Raw genomic sequence first — 20037 nt, forward strand, 5'->3', positions numbered from 1 at the left:
GAGCAGCTCTGAGGTGTCCAAGGTGTTGAGGGAGCCCATTTTCAAAACCGTGAAACTAGATGATTCAGAGGACACTTACTTTACATTTGACTTTTATTATAATTTCCTTTGTGGCACTGTTGTGGGAATCAGGAGGACCAGAGAGACCTCAGGGTAAAGCAGGAGGATTTTATTGAGTGCACTCAGACCCAGTGGATTAACATCCTGAGACTGGGCCCAGAACAAAGACAGCTCTTGAACTTTATACACACTTCAGAAAGGGGGTGGGCTAGCTTGAAGCAGGTTTTCGGTGGCATGAAAGCAATGAAACAGAGGCGGAACAAAGACAGTTAATCAAATTGTGGCAGGTGTGTAACTCAGGATTACATATGATGGTTGCTATGCAGCCCAGATGGCTGTTATCTAGGTTTGCTCTAGTGTCTAGCATGGGCTTATCTCATAACCTTCGCTATGGCGCCCAGACGGCTGTAGTTTGGGTCTGCTCAGGCCTCTCATGACCTTCATCATGCCGCTTAGATAAAACAAAATACTTGTAGTTACTAGTTACAGAGAACAGGAATCTATAAACTCATACTAAAAAGAGAAAAGAAAATGTGTTTTTCTTCTCCCTTTGCTGAGGGAGTGCTGGGAGAGTCTCCAGAGCACGTTCTTTGTGTCCTAGCTTCTCAGATAGTGTTTATTGAGGCTTTTCCTGGGTCTGGGCTATGCCTGTTGCTGCCCTAATACAGGAAAGCTTATTTATTTTTCTACTTAATTTTCTTTTTCTTTTTTTAATTTCCACCTCAGTACAATTCTACATTGTTTGTGTATGGCCATTTGTTTACCAAGAGCAGGGAGAGCTACCCTGTCGCATGGGATGGAATGTGACTGGTCACTCGTTCCTGAGGCTCCCATGCCAGCTCTGGGCCAGCACATTGAGCTTTGCCCACAACTAGGAGCAGGTGCAGCCTGGGCTCAGGCTTGTGGTGGCTGCTTTATCAATGCCACAAACAGAATTGGACGCTTTCTGTATTTTTGGGCAGATGGTGTTAGGGAAGGGCAGAGCTAAATTTTCTATGGCCATTGCTGAGTGTGTGCATATAGGAAGACTCTTTGGCATCAGCAGCACTGTGTTTAGTCATTCCATGCATGGCAGATGGATGCTGATATCAGGGCTGTGGGGTAGGAGGGATGGGGCCCATGGTATTCCCTTTGCTGGGTCAACAGGCTCAGAGCAAGGCTCAGAAGGCTTCGAAGGTGGATATTGCTTCTCCCTACACTTGGACAGAGACTTCCTAGGCAGGCCAGGTCACCTGTTTCCAGGAGAGTCAGTTCTGGGCAAAGTGTGGTCATTGTCAGGACATTGACCCTCAGCCGTAACTGTTTCAGCGAGTGATCACACACCTCTGCAGGACCTCAACTGCTCCCGTTTGTTTTAGTGTGGACTTGCAGAGAACTCTCAGATACAAATGGGTTGTCACACATCTCCTCCTGCCCCATGGCATTGGATGTGATAGGAAGGATGCAGGAAGTGTTAGGATACATAGGCATGGCATTCTCAACATTGGCTTATATGAAGAAAATTACCATAAAGCTGAATAGTCATAATCCCTGGGCAAAGCAACATCAACACAGCAATTTCTGTACATAAGCAGGACATCTACGTGTGTGAAATGAGTAAGGATGTGGCCTGGACACTCAGGACACTGGCATTGGGAGATCAGCCATAAAATTCACTATCTTACCAGCACATCAGGGTAGAAACATTTTTCTGCCATAATTGAAGTAGCCTTTTCTTAAATGGCAAAGTGGGATGTGTGCGGAATTTTGCTGCAGAAAGTAGAAACAGAGTCTCTCTGGGTGGAGGAGACTGCAGAGCTCTGAACCTTGGGCTAAATCCCTTGTTAGACTCTCAGGCTGGTGAGACTACCTGGACATCTTGAGAGTAGAAGGATTCAAGCAGCCCCTATTCCAGCTCATGGAAGCAAAGGGTGTCTTTGCAGTGTACCTTAGTCCCTTGAAACGCCACAGAGGCCAAGTTACATCTTGATTCCTGCATGTGCCTGCTTGCTCTGCACCATTCCACGAGGACAAGGTGAGCTCTTCGCCCCAGACAGCTGCTTCACAAGCTACTGCCTCTCACCAGGGAGATGAGCAGGGCTGGTTGGGATGAATCGTGTGAATCCTCTGCCATGTGTGGCAAAAAGCCTGAAGCACAGCTGTCTGCAGCTCACCCATCCTTCCTGCTCTGGAGGCCGTGCTTTCTGTAAGTGTAGGGATGGAAAGACTTAATCTAGTATAGGAAAGGTCAATAGATATAAAGGGAATAGAAAGTCCCCATCTCTAGCAAGTTAGACTGACTTAAAAGGAAGAGGGATTTGTGGTTTGTTTTCCTTTATTCTTTTCAAAAGATCAAGAGAAATGGCAATAGCCCATCAGTAAACCACATTTATTTGCAAGTAAGATAAGAGAGATATGATGGATACATAATATGCAACTCAGGAATTTTTCTCCTTAATCATAGAAAAAACAGCTCGCAGAAACCAAGGGACATAGTTCAGGTGCTCATTTTCCTTTGGCTGAGACTGAACATGTGGCTCACAGAGGCTCCTCGTGTTTTCCTCCAGGTAAAGGAGGATGTGGCAGCCATCAGAGCAGAAGAGTGTGTGGGGCAAGGCAAGAGCAGGACAGCTTAGGAAGAACTGTCAGCAGCTTGGAGGCAGGCTGTCTACACCTACATGCAGGTGCAGCCCTGCCATCCACACCTGCAGGCACACGCAGCCCTGCCATCCACACCTGCAGGCACACGCAGCCCTGCCATCCACACCTGCAGGCACACGCAGCCCTGCCATCCACACCTGCAGGCACACGCAGCCCTGCCATCCACACCTGCAGGCACACGCAGCCCTGCTGTCTACACCTGCTGTCTCCACGTCCATCCAGTGAAAGATCTGGGCTATAAACAGCTGCCCACTGTGGACAAGCCCAGGGAACTCCCTGGGAGGGGCTGGCCAAGGTGTGGATACAGTAGCTTTTCTTTTTTTCTTTTTTCTCCTTCACATTTTAGTTTTTTAAAATTATTTTATTTTTTAAAACAAATTTTCCACAGGTTATTGGGGGTACTGGTGGTGTTTGGTTACATGACTAAATTCTTTAGCAGTAGTTTGTGAGATTTTGGTGCACCCATCTCCCGAGCAGTATACACTGCACCCTATTTGTAGTCTTTTATCCCTTGTCCCCTTCTTCCTTTCCCCCCAAGTCCCCAAAGTCCATTGGAGCATTCTTAGGCCTTTGTGTCCTCATAGCTGAGCTCACACATATCAGTGAGAACATACAATGTTTGGTTTTCCGGTCCTGAGTTACACCTAGAATAATAGTCTCCAGCCTCATCCAGGTCGCTGTGAATGCCTTTAATTCATTCTTTTTAATGACTGAGTAGTATTCCATCGTGTATATGTACCACAGTTTCTTTATCTACTTGTTGATTGATGGGCATTTGGGTTGGACCCACTACAGGATTTTTTTTGTTTGTTTGTTTTTAAGCTTCTCTGACTTTCCCTGGTATGTGACAAGTAGGCTTTCAGGAGAAAATCAAAAGCATAGCTTCCCAATAGGAAATCAAATATTTCACCCGAGTTCAGAACTTAACATATTCAGAGCTCTGGTGTGTGGGAGGTAGGTGGGAAAAAAAAGTAGTTAATACAAACTATTTGTTATTGATGTGCCAGCCAGATGCACCTCTTGTAGTAGAATTAGTGTCTTCAGTTTTGATGATCAAAAGGCCCAGGTACACTAGATCTGCCTTCTAAACAGGAGAGTAGACTAGTCACACTCCTATCTCGAAAAGTACCTGCTTTGTAGACTCGCTTTGTGCCTTCCATTGTCACAGTTGGGGTATGTCTAAAAAAAAAAACTGTCATCCAGTTACTGATCCTATTATAATGTGAGAACACCTTCCTTCAGATTTTAATGTGGATTTGCCAACATCCTTGGTCTGACATTTTCCGTAAATGTCAAATGCCAGCATTAGTCAGCCTTGCTTAATATTATATAGAAAAGAGATGTGATGGCTTTTATTTACACAAATATTTTAAATGTTATTACTTTTCTTTCTCTGAGTCTTCCTTGCAAGTTTATTTGCCCTGCATTCCTCTTCAGTGGAAATGTGTCTAACTGGCTGTTAGAATCTGTTTTAAATGGGGTCGTAATATGGGAGAAAATGAGGAAATCAAATCCCAAAGCCTGCTCCTTAAGTCTGGAACATCTTAGTTGGGTGAAGGCTGTGAATGGGAATGAGAATGTGAAGAGAGGAGACACAGAGCCATTTCTTTGGAGACAGAAATTGCTTCCCTGTAAGTGTCCACCCAACCTGACGGACCTTGTTGTCCACCCAACCTTCAACCTTGTTGGAGATGTTCTGGGTCACGGTCTGACTCCTGCCCAGATAAATCGCCATCTCAGGAATACCTTTGGTGGAGCTTTTCTGAACAACCTTAAACTTCAAACTTGAATAAATGCTTCCCCACACTCCGGTCATCCCCTCAAAATAAAAGTAAGTGCTGTTTTTCTAAGAAGTAAAGTGACAGGTCTGGCAAACAAACGTTTTTACTCATATGACATAGTGAGGCATAATTAATCTTTATCCTGAAAGAGGGTTTTCATATGTGCAAAGTGACAAGACTATTTGTTTCTCGGAACCGAGTGTGGTGGTGGTGCCTGCAGTCCCAGCTACTCAGGAGGCTGATACAGGGGGATTGCTTGAGTCCAGGAGTTCGAGGCTGCAGTGAGCTATGACCACACCACTGTACTCCAGCCTGGCAGAGGGAGACCCTGTCTCTAAAAAAAACAAAACAAAACAAAAAAAGTACTGTCCCTGGTCTGGAATTAGGTTTTGTCACAGTGGAAAGGCAGACCAAGTTTCCATAAGCTTTATTCTCCTTTTTCAAAATATGTGTCTCTTTACTATCTACTATTTACTCAGTATTAAGGGATTTAATTTCTTTGCAAATATTTCCTTCATTGAAAACCATCCTATCCCCCAAAGGGTTACTTTGCTCAGAACTAACTAGCAGTGAGTGACCAAAAAATATTGTATTTTTTTTTCACTAAGCTTTATAATTTTTTTTTTCTGAGACTTTTGTTTTCTTTACATTTTTGTGTATGGAAAGACAAACCTAATGTGCTTGACCTAGGCTAAGAGTCTGTCCTGGAAAGAATTTTTACTTCCTAGAAGTAAAGGGCTGATGGGCAGGGGAAGGCGGTTGGCTTGACTGGACACTCAAAGAAGAAGTTGTCCTCAATACAAATGAGCTTGAGCCTGGATTCACCTTCTGTTCTTGGCAAAACGTTTTGTCATGGGACTATGGGGTGACTGGTGCCACCTCGTGGAAAGTTCCAGAAAGACACTGGAAGATGCATTGAAGGTCATCATTCCCTTACTCCTCTGAAATCTCAGGACTGGAAGACACCACAGCGAGTTTATTCTTTTGCCTCTTGGCCTGTCCTGAAATAGTCCAGACACATGAGAATCTCTGATGCTTTAAAAGATTTTAGAGAGTAACATTTGCTAACCATTAGCGGGAGCTCGTGCCAAAGTTTAATAATAATAATAATAACAAAATTAGCCAATGCTTATTAGGTGTTTGTCATGTTCCAGGCACTGTTTTCAGTGCTTTGCCTTTGTTCGGTCCTCATGACTACTTTCTGAGGTAGACACTTGCATCCTCTCTGTTTTACCAATGAAGAAACTGAGACAGAACAGTGCGAACATTGCTCAGGGTTATTCAATAAACTATAAAGTGTGAATCTTTGAGGCAGGATTTGAACCAGGGCAGTCAGAATCCAAGGGTGTGCCCTCAGTCACATCCTACTTCCTGAAACTCAATTCTTGTGCATAAATATTTCCTTGGCATTAGATAAAATTCTCCTTTTCAGATTAAACCCCTAATTACTTGTATAAATAGATAAACCCCCATGATCATTCTCTGTTAATAATTGCTTCTCAGTAGAGTACAGAGCACTGGGTATGCAGGATGTTTAATGATAAAAATTATATGACAATCTAAGAAAGTCATAAGTGTTTGAGAAACCCAATCAGAATTATATATATATTGTTGACTAAATCAAACTATGAGTCCAGAAAATGAAAGGGAAGAGGCAATTAATGTATTTGGAAAGTAGAATGCTGAAGTGTGTGCAGCAATGAGCGTTTGGAAATCAGAAAGGTGTAATCATGATATAACAGCAGAAAGAATTAAGGCTGTCTCAGAAAATTGAAGAAAAAATGGAAAACAAGTCTGAGAAAATGAAGAAAGGGGATAAAGAATGTGCACGATTATGCATTCGTTGTTCTATAATCTGAAGCATGATCTTATGAGAAAACAATAGCATACTAATGTGAAGAAGAGCAAACTAGTTTTTCAAAAACACAAGTTTAAATCATTTAAAATAACTTCTAGCTTTTCTCAGAAAGACTGTCTAAATATTTTAATGAATGGAATAATATTTATGAGACTACTTTGAAAGTATATTACAATATTATGACAAATATTACTCTTTAGCAAATGCAGAAGTGGCAAATTTCCCTTTTCCCAGAATGTAATATGGAGAAAGTTAAGAGTACATGTTGGACTCTGGAATGCACCCGTGATCCCCGGTCACGCTGCGCTAATCCTCATATTTTGTCCTTTAGCAAGACACAGAGGACTTCACGGAAGTAGAGAAAGCCCTCAGACACTGCGGTTTTTAAGGTTCCTCATTGTTAAAGTTAATATATATGAGAACAAGTTTGCAAATACTGTAGCATTTTAAGTGCTTATGTTTAATATATTAAGGCTCTATGCTTTTACAATTCATACATAAATTAATTGTAACATTCATTCATAAATGAATTGTAACCCTATCTATAACATGATTTGTAGATATCATGCAAAGGCTAATTGGGAGTCTTTTATGAATGCAGGGCTAACGTCAAATCATCCTAATGGACCGCGATGGCATTCATAGCATGAGGGAGCATTGAGATTCCATCCTAAGAGGTTCATCAGCTGCCTGTTCTCCCACAGCCAGCTTAAGAGTCTAGCTCTTTCTCCTTGATTGTAATTTTTGACCCCCTAAATTAAAGCCTAGAGATGCTCCTTAAATATGGCAGGGGGAAGCCTCTTTCCAAAGGAGTTCCAGAAAGAATGCTGTAAGGGTGGGTTGTGTTCTAGGTGGCTGAACAGTGAAAGCTGAATGAGCCATTCAGCTTTCCAAGCTCCTAGAATAACTGAGCGCTATGGAATAATTGTTAAAAGTTTTGCTGAGGAATTAATGTTTGAGGAAGACAGTTAAGTCAGTGTTTTATTAAGAACCGTGTTCTCAGTTGGATGTAGCAGAGCTACCTGGGGGTGGGGGAAAAGGGAGGAAGCTTCAGCAGGTGCACTTCAGGTGCCTGCCGTAGCACCGACAAGTTCCAGTGCCGTTTTATCAGTTTGGCCTAAGACTGTGCTCCACACACAAATTTCATTACCATATTTTTCTAAAATCATTTGTCTAAGGAAATGTTATCCGTCCTTTCAAAGCTTCATGTATGAGTTAGAACATCACGGAACAGTATATTCCGCGTAGTTTAATTCATAATAGTCAGAACAACAGAAATGTTTATCAGTGGATAAACAGATAAACACATTGTGGTATACTCATACGATGGGGTAATGCTCAGCAATAAAAAGGAATGAACTGTGAACACATCTTAGGAGCATGCATGCATTCTCAGGCATTATGTTGAGTAAAAACATTCCCAAACAAAAGACCGTATACTGTTATGATTCCATTTATAATGACGTTCTAAGGGCAAAACTAAGCTATAGTGATAGATGCTTTGGGTAGGAGAGTAAAGAGGCATAAAGAACCTCTTTGAGTGATGCATACATTCTATTTTTAATTGGTTGTGGCTACATTGATGTTTCCATTTGTCAAAACCCATCAAATCATACACTTGAAATCTGTACATTTTACTCGATGTAAAGTATCTGTCAATTAAAAGAATGAGAAAGAGGAACAATAAACCTGGAGTATTTTTACCCATTAGGAAAACCTTCAGACTATGGTAGTTTAATATCATATCTTCAAGCATTAGGTATGGACTGATTTAAGAAATGTTTGTATGAAGATGATTTATGTATTTTCTGCAAGAGCCTTTTGCAGGGGTATTGTCAGTCATGGTATTCAGTGTCCCTGTGCAGATCTGCAGAAGGCATTTCCAGTATCTCCCTTGATGAATTGCTATGTTTCTTCTTCAAAAACGATAGTAAGTGCACAGTTCATCAAATTTCTTTTTTGTTCTTTCTTCTGGACACGTCTGCTCTAAATTCACCGTTTCATGAATGCTGCTATCCTTAGCACACTTACCCAGGCCCCAGATTTTTTCTTTGATTCTATACTTAGCACAAGCGTGCCCTGCTGCCTTCCAGGCAGCTCCACCTAGAAAAGTAACCTAGTCCTCCAGTGCTTCCTGGAAACATTTTCCCTGTTGCAGAATGGATTTAGGAATGTTTTCAGCCTAACGTGTGAGACTCCTGCTCTCAGGGTTCAGTCTGAGTTATTCCACAGGCTTCAACGTTTGACCTTGGTGGACAAATAAGTGGCTGCAAACCTCCTTTCCATCCCCTGTTGAAAATAACCACAATGAGAAAGCCGATGCTGTCATCCCTTACATTTTTTGATGCTTACTTTCTAATTCTGTGTAGATGCCATGCTAAATATCGCCCTACCTTTAGAGTGTGTGCGGCCTTTATGTAGAAAAAGGACGATTTTGTTTTCTGATTCGAGTTGACTTTTCACCTCAACTTCATAGTGAATGTGCAGTTCTATGGCTTTTCTCATGCCCGTAGAAAACCGAAATGAGTTGCCACTGCATTTGTGTGGAAGCATGACTAAAAGAGGCCAGTGAATCATCTTGAATTTATGATTGTTCCCCAGGTAACCTATAACTGCTTGTAATTCCCGTTGTGAAAGCCCATTTAAAGGCAGTCGAGTTACATCTAATCAGTGAAAGATCATGTCTGTCATATTTAAGTAACTCCAACACACTCTCTTTTTTTCAAAAAAAGAAAAATATGTGTAAGAGTATATGTACTTCTATACAATAATAAAGCAGTTTGATAACTTGTCCAACTTTTTTAGGAAAAAAGTTTTCATTTCTGGGGCTAAATTTTTTTCTTCTATGGATGTGTTTTTAAACCTGGTTCTTACACTATAGTGAGAAGATCTTTAGAATATGCCTCCATTTTTCATTCTTGTGTTTGTGAAGCAGTGAGGATATACAATTTTATGTCTCAGTTTTTGACTTGGTCTTGGGGAAATCTGTTTTGTTTCCATACTGCGATTGTTTCCATATTGTTATCATCAGCAATTGCATTCCCAGTGGCCGTTTGTCACTCAATTGTACATGCACTTTGTTTCAGAAAGAGAAAACATGCTTTCTGAATTGAATTCATGGCATTTAAAGGGCGAAGTTTTTAACTTTTTAAGAGAACCCATACAAAACGATCAGTTTCCGTCATTGTTTCACATACTGCCAGTAACAAGAGATTCAACATGGTCTTGGTGTGACTCAATCATCTGTCTGCAGTTTCATGGTGGTCACAAATCTTCATGGGTTCGGGGCTGTGCTTTGATTCTGCCTCCAGTGAAATATTTTATACATTTTCTGGACTTCAAAAAGTAGATATTAGAAAATTCAATTGGAAATAAATTTGTGCTTTCCAAATGTACGAACAAATTTAAATGTAATTTTATTTTAAAACAATTTACTACCTATATATTGCGGTATTTTCTATTCTTGCTAAAGTCACTGTGGCAAGTAGGTTTGTAACTCATTGTTATTCAAGCCAGTTATTGTTTATGTGTTTGAAAGTCCTAAGATATCAAAGTATAGATGTTGTAAATCCTTTTACCTAAAGACTCCATTCATGTTTTTCTAACTATTCTATTAATGTCTTCTGTAACAAGAAAACCCAATTCTGAATCATGCTTTGTATTTAGTTGTTTCTTGAGTCTCCATTAAACCAGAGGAAGTCCCGTTTTTGTGCTTCATGACCTTGACACTTGAAAAAAGTACAGGCCTGTGATTTTGTAGAAAGGTCTTGAATTTGAGTTTGATTTTTTTCTTTAATGATTGAATTCAGGCTCTGTATTTTTGGCTCTAAGTTTATAGCATTGATGCTGTGTGATTCTCACTGCATCCCATCAGGTGACATGTGACATCAATTTGTCATGTCACTGGTGATGTTAACTTCGATTACTTGAATAAGGCAATATTTGCTGGGTTTCTGCAGGATGAGGTTACTATTTTCTCCTTCAAAATTAATAAGCATTTTATTGGAAGAGATTTTAACTTATGTAAATATACTCTGTTTCATTCAATTTTATCCACTAGTTTTAGCATTCATTTTTGTTTCTTCTCCGAATTATTTTTAAGTGATTGTCAAATGGCGATTTCTAATTCTGCCATCCCTCTACACTTATAAGTTAGTTTTCTGTTGTAAGGAAAAGCTTCCCTTCTCCCTATTCATTTATTCACTCATTTATTTATATCACTGTGAGTTCCTATTTTATTAAATAAGAAAAATGTACCACTATCATTATTCATTTGGTGATCAGATTGTTTCAGTTTAAGTGACGGGAGGCCCCAGCTAGCTGGCTTCCAAACACCCCTGTCATTCTTTGAACACATCTTTACTTTCTGGGGTAACAAGATTTTCCAGGTTCATCTTGTATTTTATGCCTCAGCCTGGATTCAACAATTTCTTTGAGAAGCCCTGTTTCATGGAGTTTAGGAGTCAAGATCTGAACACCTGGTATGTTCTGTGCGACTGGATGTTGGTGCTGCCAGATGCTCTCAAGAAACAGAGCCACGAAATGTATCTAGGTATATACACACGTGTGTATTTTAAAACATGCACACACACACATTTACTTCTATATTTATTTCTGTATTATCTATCAATGAAAAACCATGAAGTCACACTGATATATGCAATTCTAATCAAATTCTAAGCACTGTAGGGCTTATTTTAGCTCTCCTCCTTTTCAGATTTGTAACTCTGTTTCCAGGCAGTGAAATACATGGCTCCCATTGGCCTTAATCCAATCATTTATTTGATCAGTCTACCTGAGTACAGTATCCTTCTGTTTCCTCTCTTGGCCACATGTCTCATGCAGGCCACCGTGATTAATTCTTGCTTCCATATGCACTAAACCATTGGCCTTTGGTGTAAATTCCTTCCCATTGTCTGTCTGTCTCTCTCTCTGTCTACACACATACACACCCGCGCCCACACACACACACACACACTGGATTACCCCATGGGTGAGATATAATCATAAACTAATCTGACACAAATTAAATGGACAGTATCTTCAATTAGTGAGCAAGTTAAATACCATAGCAATAAAAATGACTATTCTTCCTTCTTTTAAGATGAAATTCGCCGGGCGCGGTGGCTCAAGCCTGTAATCCTAGCACTTTGGGAGGCCGAGACGGGCGGATCACGAGGTCAGGAGATCGAGACCATCCTGGCTAACACGGTGAAACCCCGTCTCTACTAAAAATACAAAAACTAGCCGGGTGAGGTGGCGGGCGCCTGTAGTCCCAGCTACTTGGGAGGCTGAGGCAGGAGAATGGCGTAAGTCCGGGAGGCGGAGCTTGCAGTGAGCTGAGATCCGGCCACTGCACTCCAGCCTGGGTGACAGAGCGAGACTCCGCCTCAAAAAAAAAGAAGAAGAAAAAAAGATGAAATTCCTCTTCAAATAATGAAAATATTTGTATATAAGTTAATTCTTTCTTATTAAAAGTCATCTACCTGATTACCTGCAATACGTTTTCCTAATACTGAAAATTCACTGATGGGTTTTCAATTTTTGAAAAGATAAATTTAAAACTACTGGTTTTTCACAAAGGCAATTTCCTTTTTCCATTAAAATATCTGAAAGCACAAGAGATTCACATGATGCAAGGAAGATAAAAACCCTATCAACAAATAATACAAAGTTTTGCAAGGTGTTTGCATAAGGCAAATGATAATATGCAAATGCCTAAGCCAAACCTTTACATCAGCAGAGAACACTGTGTATATATTTGCTGGAAAATGTATTGAAATGCACGGAGTTGCTAGACAACACATGGAATTGCCATATTGTTGTCAAAATCTGAGGTACGGCGTTGTAAGGAGTTTGCTTGCAGGCTATGGCTTTACTATTTCTCTGTGATTAGTTGTTTCTCAGTGCCTACATTGCTCTACTCTGTGAGCCAATATTTGCATTTACATTACAGACCACAGCGTGAAGGATGTTTCTTATTAGCGAAGCATCTATTTGATTCTTCATTGCTCTGTAGCTTGTATCATGATTACAAGGAAGTTGAAGCTGCACGACTGACACACCACAATGTATTTATGACCCCTTCTTCTTTTGTGTTTACTTTTCAAGATTGTTTATGAAATCGATGGCCCAGGAGAGAGAGGGCATCCTAAATGCTGTAGGACCACACTTAATGTGAGAAGTGTAATTGTTGACTGGGCTCTTAAAAGCTACTCTCTGCCAATATGCCTCAGTCTCTGCTCCTAGTCCCAGACTTGCATTTAGCTTTCAGACATTCTAGCAATTAGACCATGGAGATTTTATATACCTAACAGTTCAACTCATTAATTCAACGAGTGTAATAGATCCTTGGCATGTTTGGATTGAAATTTTGGACAGATAGCAAGTGCTCTCAAGTAGATTTTGCTTTAGGACAAATTTGAATCCGTCAGGCTGTGTGTGCGGTTTGTGTGTGGAGCCTATTGCTTACTGGTGAGTCTGCCCAGCGGACCCTGGAGCCTGCTGCTCAGCATAGTAGCATTGTTTGCTTCTGGTAATTGTGGTAACAGTTACATGGGAAAGGACATGCTTAGCGGTATTCTCAAGTTTCAGGATTCACAGAGCTTTTCTGTCACTTGTTAAGGTCAATGGTCCAAAACTGTAACACTTCATCTAATTCCAACAGTGTTTGGAACCGGTGGATTACAGTTGTAATTGTTGCTAAATTGGGATGTTGCCTTCTAGTTAGTGATTAGGCATTTGTTCTTTCCCTCCCTCCCTTCCTTCCTTCTTTTCTTCCTTCCTTCTCTCTCTTTCTTTTTTTTATTTAATATGGCTGTTGATCTGTAATCTATGATTTTATATTCCAAAGAATCTTTTATCATCAATCTTCCTCCCTCATTTATTCAAGACAATGTTTTCTTTATGCTGTAATCAATCTTTAGTGTGTGTGTGAGTGTGTGTGTGTATGTATGTGTGCATATATATATATATATATATATATATATTCTGAAGAATCACGTATATTCTTTTATGTTTGTTCAGTGTTTTCATCTCCGCTCTTGTTTGGTGCTTGCTTTGGTTTCTATTTTTATAACCGTATTTAATTCCAGCGTTAGTTAGCTGGGTTGTCATAGTGTAACAAGAGTCAGAAAGACCTGGGCTGAAAATCAGCTCTGAAAACCACTGTCTGTGTCTCTGTATATCTAAAACCAGTGATGAGTACCTATTTCAATGGTTTATTCTATGTATTGAAAGAAATAACAGTATAGTGCTCATCCCAAACCAGTTGTACAGTTAAAAAGAAAGTTAGAATATAAATTCTAGAAGTGCTAAGATTTTCACTAATGTTCACAAGCACTTACTACAGTCCCTGGCACACAGGAAGCACTCAATAAATACCTCAGTGGTTGCTGTTCTTAGGCTACTATAGCCCTCCTCTCAATGCTTTGAAGATGAAAGATAAAAGAAATATCTGTAAAGTACATAATAAAAGATCTGACATAGAGTATTTCATTTTGCTAGAAATATATTTGCAGGAGCTTGTCATTCTGGTCAGTGATTGGTTTAGATGGTGTTCTTGAGAAAACATCATCAGAAAGGCTAACAGTCTTTTGTTTCATCCTTCTCAGGCATCCTATTTTCATTGGTGGTGATGCTGTATGTCATCTGGGTCCAGGCAGTGGCTGACATGGAAAGCTACCGAAACATGAAAATGAAGGACTGCCTGGATTTCACCCCTTCTGTTCTGTATGGCTGGTCATTTTTCCTGGCCCCAGCTGGGATATTTTTTTCTTTGCTAGCTGGATTACTATTTCTAGTTGTTGGACGGCATATTCAGATACATCACTAAATCAACTTGTTGCCACGAGTATTTTCTTGAGAGATTTTAAAACAGGGAATCCTTTTTTTCCATTTTGTTTCATTGATCCCAGCATACAGTTAGTAGATACAACTTTTTAGTTGCTATTCAAATTAATCATTTTACTAAGATTTTCTTCAATAAGAAGGTCCTAGAATCTCTCCAGATACCAACAAGCCTCCATCTTGTTTAAGTGCTGTCAAGGACCTAGGTCTTTAGGGAATAGGTAAACAGGTCTCCCTTTCGTTGAACGTGTTAGAGTTCATGCAGGTCGCAAAGCCCTGATAATAGCTTACTACCATGGCATGGGGAAAATCTAGATAGATTTGGCTTAAAGCCTCCTTGGCTTTCACTTCTGCTAATTAAAAAAAAAAAAAAAAATCTTTGAAGAATAATTAAGAATGGGCAAGGTTGTCAGAAAATGTATTTCGTTTCTTCTCCACACACATAATATCCACATACACATTCACTGGCTCTTGTGAGCAAATTAATTTAAAAATAGACAGCAGTTGTTCTCATTAGTGGGAGCCATGTACTCACCAGTTAAAATGGGCCACAACAAACAAGACTGAGAGCATGTACTTATCTTGCTTTTTCACCAACAGTGGTTTGGTTACCTAGTTTTATTCACTTAATTGTGCATGCTTACATAAACTTTAAACTACATTTAAAACTAACTAGTCTGCATACCAAATTATATATAATCTAGATTGATTTTTTATGAACTTGAAGTGAGTTAATTGTATAATGTAATATTGTTTAAAATACATAAAAACCAAGCATGTCAGCTTGATCCATAATTCTATTTGATATTTTAAAATTCTCATTTTAAAATTGTATTGCTAACGCTCAGCATGTGAAACTTTATTGATAAAATGTGATTTTAATATTTTTTAGCTATAAACTTTCAAGATACTTCCATATGAGGGTTATAATAGCCCTGCTTTATTAAAGACCATAAAATATTAACTTTCCCCAAGATGTTATGGGTTCCAGTTCTTCTGATCATTTGATTCCTTTAATTACTGCCCCTCAATTTCTTCATCTTTACAATAGGTATATTAACATTTACAGATCGACTGTTTCCTTTTACCTCCTAGAAGAAACTTTACGTGGGGAAAGATAATTCTGTATTATTCAGTAGCATAGACTTTTTGTCTATCAAAGATGTTCATTTGGCACTAATGTTGATTGAAGTCAGATCCATCTGAGATGCCTAGCTTGTATTTGCATTCTGGAAGCTTCCATCGCAGGGGAGCTCGGCAGGGTCTGTGAGCTTTGTTGGAGGTGCGGTGTTTCATTCTGCAGCTGTTGTGAGGACAGACAGGCATGGCCTACAGGCAAAAAAAGTCACCACCTAGAAGATGCTCTGGGATAGAGGAACTGCCCCTTTTCAGCAGCTCCTCCAGTGCCGTGGGAGAGGTGATCCCGGTCTTCTCTGTACATCTTGTGCTTTTCCATTAAGACTTGTTCCAGTGGGAAGGAGCTTTGGAAAAATCGCAAAGGTCTGAATCATGAGGGCATTTTCATGACAGGACTTGCCAATAACAACAACAATAATAATAATAATAATAAAGCTCCAGGGGTCTAACTGGTTTCTCAAGTCATTTCAATACTGTCATAAACGTTCTTGTGGTACTTTCCTTTGCTTTTCACTGTTTCGTTTTTATATTGCTTCATTTGCTTCTTTGCTTTTGGCTTGGTTATTAGAAAAAACAATTATGAGGCCTGCTCTGCACGTTGACTGTGATGTTAAGTTATGGCATGCCGTTAAGTTTTCCAGACGATGCTGGATGTATCTGATTAGTTCATGTCATCTGTAAATACAATTCTTTTTTGTAGTACTTTGGAATGGAGCCTTTTTCTGGTGTACTGTATGCCATTTAAGTTTCACATACAAGCTGCTTTCAGCAAAGGCTTGAATATTTATAAATTTCAGATGGTTATCCTCACTTTATAGTACACTTACGTGGCTACCATATATTTTTCATATGACAATTGGCTGCATAGCTGATGTGTATGACACTTTTACACAGATTTGCACTTTGGAAGTATTTTATAGTTGTAATGCATCAATCAAATAAATTTCTAGCACATTTCTTGATCAGTTTACCAGCAACCCTCTGAGGGAACGAACGTGAGTTGTGATTGCTATGTCAATGAGTGAAATATACTTTAAAATGGCAGAGATATATAGTACATTATTGTAGCAACCTTATATCTGATTTGAGATACTGTGTTGCCAGACATCCATGTTATGTTTATTTCTCTATTGGTTGTATTTATTAATTTTTAGAAGCCTTTAAACTGTGTTAGAATCTTTTTGAAAAGTGTTGATTTTGCATCATAAAGTTTCACTTTAACAAATAGGATATCTTTTCAGTTACACTTTTAGAAAGAGTGAATAAAAAGGGCAGTGAGTTATGCTTTTGGACTTGGTGAAAGCTATCATCTCTCCATATTGTATTTGTTCAGCTGGTTTAATTCACTCAGGTGGATGATTGCATATACATTGGAACTGGCTGGAGAGACTGTACAGAGAAATTTAATGATCATGTACAATTTGAGGGTTCATGGTAGAGCTTTCTAAAAAAGTAATATCAAGTGTGTTGTTAGTGTTCATTTGGTCATTTTTATTACTAATCTATAAATATATTTATTAAATTTGAAGATTAAATGGAATTATAAAGGAATATATTGGAGGAAGTGTCACTGTTGGTAATTCTTCATCTATTAATTTATCCGTCTATCATCAATATACATGGGTGCATGTCTCTGTATATTTGTGTGTATGTAAGTGTGCATGTGTATTATACATTTGGGTAGAAAGAGATAAATTGAATGGTATAAATCAATACATTTGAGCTAAGCGAATTTTAAAAAATCAGTTTTCTTTGGAGAACAGCAATCTATTATTGTTGTTTCCCTGAGTGCCACTTTAACTGTTTCACTCAACGGATGGTGGTTTATTCGTTCAACATGTAATTTGATTTCTGTTTTCTTAAAAGTAACCACGTTGGACTTACAAAGAGACTTAGAATGTCAGAGGTGTATAGGCAAATATTGGATACCAGTAAAATTAGCTGAATGTAAGTCTGAAGATCGGTGGAATTGTGAGAAAGACCAATGATGATGGGGTTACATTGAAGGAAATATAAGATGAGCTAAATCAAAACCAGATTTGATTTTTGTGGGACTCCACCAGAACTGGAAACTCATGAGCAACAGATGAAACAGAAAACTAAGTTTTTATTGATTGTATGAAGGAGTTCAATATATGGAGACATTTCCTCCGTGATGATCAAGGGTAGATGGAGAAATTCCAATCAGAATGTAGGATGACAATACCTTAGATATGTTAAAAACCAAGGAGGATAGGGATATACTATCTTTCATATTATAATAAGCATAAAGTTAGCAAAGGGACATTTAATGTGGTTAGCAGGGAAGACAGGAAAGAAAGAAAGCAAAACATCCAGTTACAGATTATACTTTCTGAACTAACTCCCCAGAGCAAGCGTTAGGGGCTCTGTCTGCAGATCCGTGAGACAAACCTGGACTAGCCTGTGAGAGTGGGATGTATCAGAGACAGCAAGTCTGGAACGACAGTGGAGACACCCTAAGAGACCCACTCAGCTTTTTGAAAGATCATCCCTCCTGCCCATAGGGTTCAGCTATGACTGAAAAATTGAAGGGGCAATTGGACAGTTGAACTTTATAAATGATCCACTTCCAGATGTAAGGAATCATATGATATATCTAATAATTCTATTTAATCCTATCTATCTATATCTATCTATCTATCTATCTATCTATCTATCTATCTATCTATCTATCATCTATCTATATATATAAGTTATACAGCTAACTTGATCTCTATATAGATAGATACTCTCTATGTCTATACATTGTCTATATAAGTAACTAAATTAGAACAATTTGGATTCTTCAAATGATGATGGTTTTCCTAGTTCACTCAAATGACAGGATGGTTTACCTTGGGCTTATGAAATAGGCATGGTTGAAGTAATTGATATCCTGCACAGATTCTGCATATTTTGCAGATAATTTAGGGAAGGAGAGGGCTCACTGGGATAAAATAAGTGCACATGCAGCAAAGATTTTAATATTCTCATTCTTCTGGATGTCTAGCAATTACAGTGACATAATTCACTGAAAATATAGGATAGTTCTCTTTTTATATGACAATTCACTTTTTCTTTTCTTAGCATTTTCCCCTAAAATTCTAAAGAGAGACTGCCACTGTTAAAAAATTCACCAATGCTTGCACATAGTATTGATGTTAAAAACTACCTAAATTAATAGATATTTAAACAACATAGACTACAAAAGAATGATGTGTAAAGAATAATGCTTATTGCCTCATGTTTTGGTCTAGCATATATAAAGGCATTATAAGAAATATTGATGTATTGTTTTCATTCCCTGAAAATTCAAGGGAAATTTTTCTCAAAAAATTTTGCAGGTATGTGTAACTATCTGAAAGATATGTGAAGTAGAAAGTTGGATTAATATGTCTGTGCGTACCTATAACCACATACCTGGGCATGTATCTGTATATATATGTCTGTGGTATGCATGTATATGTATATATGGATTTGGATAAAACTGTATACATATGTTTGTGTGTACACATATAGAACTGTATACACACATGCCTATATATGTCTGATTGCACATGCATGCACACATATGTACACGTAATGTATGTGTATGTATGGAAAAATAGTTTATATACTACAGTGTATACATGAATGAATAGAAGAAATGCTTACATTATATTATATGTGCATATACACATATCCAAATATTTGTCTCAGGCATTGCCAAACTCTTAAGTTTTGCTGGAAAGGAGGGCATATTTTATCTTTCTGCTATTGCATGCTTGTTGCAGTGGTGAGTGAGGATCGGGGCAGACAATAAGTGCTGCCATGGCCTTCTCTTGCTTGGATCCAGAGCATATGTGGTGATGCGTATGCAATGAGTTAGTCATGTTTTCCCTGTAAATGCCAGTGGCCGTGATTGTGTCTTTGAATATGTTCTGCACACCACCTGGCAATCGATAGCTGTCACTAAGTATTTATTTAATAGTTATAAACCTTTTTGGGCAAAATGATTTATTTCTAAAGCCACGTGTCTTGGTTGGCTTATTCTTTTAATCCCCTTGCCGAAGATTATACTGATTGGTTCCCTGTCAACTCCTTATTTGAGTCCCCTGAAGGGAGGCTTCTAGGGTGTTGCGTGGAAGGTGATGAACCTGTGTTTGGAGAGCTGACTTCAAATCCTTGATTTTAAACTTGCCATTTGCCAAATCATTCTACTTCACTTTGACTCAGTTTCTTCATCTGAGACGCTCACTAGTTTATTGAACAAACAACAATTGCATACGTGCTACTTGTCACAAATGGCACTCGATGTTAGATACATATTACTGAACAAAACAGACAGTGTCTTTTTATTCTTCAAACTAAGATTCAGCAAGGGATACAGAGAACAGACGAGTGAGAAATAACTTTGACTTTATCAATTGTGATAAATCCTCTAGGGAAAAATGCTTAACAGAGTAATGAGAGGTGAAACCATGCTTGTTGGATAGTAAGAGAAATTCTTTCTAAGGCAAGAATTCTGACTTTTCCAACACACAAAATACGTAAAGGGGTTAACTGGGTAAAAAGTGGAAACAAAAGGATTTCAGGGAGAAGGGAGCAAGTGGAAGAAAAGGCCTGAAAATGGAAAAGAACTTGACATGTTCTAGAAATGGCAAGGCAGCTTGTGTGGCTGGCCATTGAAGCAGGGAGCTTTGTGGTGAAGTTGGAGAAGCAGGAAGGGCCTAA

The 20037-nt window shown here is 38.9% G+C and overlaps 1 protein-coding gene across 4 annotated transcripts in view; it reads left to right on the plus strand.

Annotated features, from left to right (window-relative positions):
* The window catches only part of TMEM182 (transmembrane protein 182), an 89436-nt gene extending 71810 nt beyond the window's left edge, over window positions 1–17626 (plus strand). For 2 of the 4 annotated variants that reach the window (XM_030920802.1, XM_030920800.1), the window contains exon 4: window positions 13953–17626. In XM_030920802.1, coding sequence (XP_030776662.1) covers window positions 13953–14173 — 221 coding nt within the window. In that variant the 3' untranslated portion in view covers window positions 14174–17626. The remainder of the gene's footprint in view (window positions 1–13952) is intronic. The other 2 variants (XM_030920801.1, XM_010356558.2) reach the window with 1 other exon arrangement.
* The last annotated feature ends 2411 nt before the right edge of the window (window positions 17627–20037 follow it).

The sequence above is a fragment of the Rhinopithecus roxellana genome, chromosome 17 (assembly GCF_007565055.1).
Source record: "Rhinopithecus roxellana isolate Shanxi Qingling chromosome 17, ASM756505v1, whole genome shotgun sequence".
Taxonomy (NCBI): domain Eukaryota; kingdom Metazoa; phylum Chordata; class Mammalia; order Primates; family Cercopithecidae; genus Rhinopithecus; species Rhinopithecus roxellana.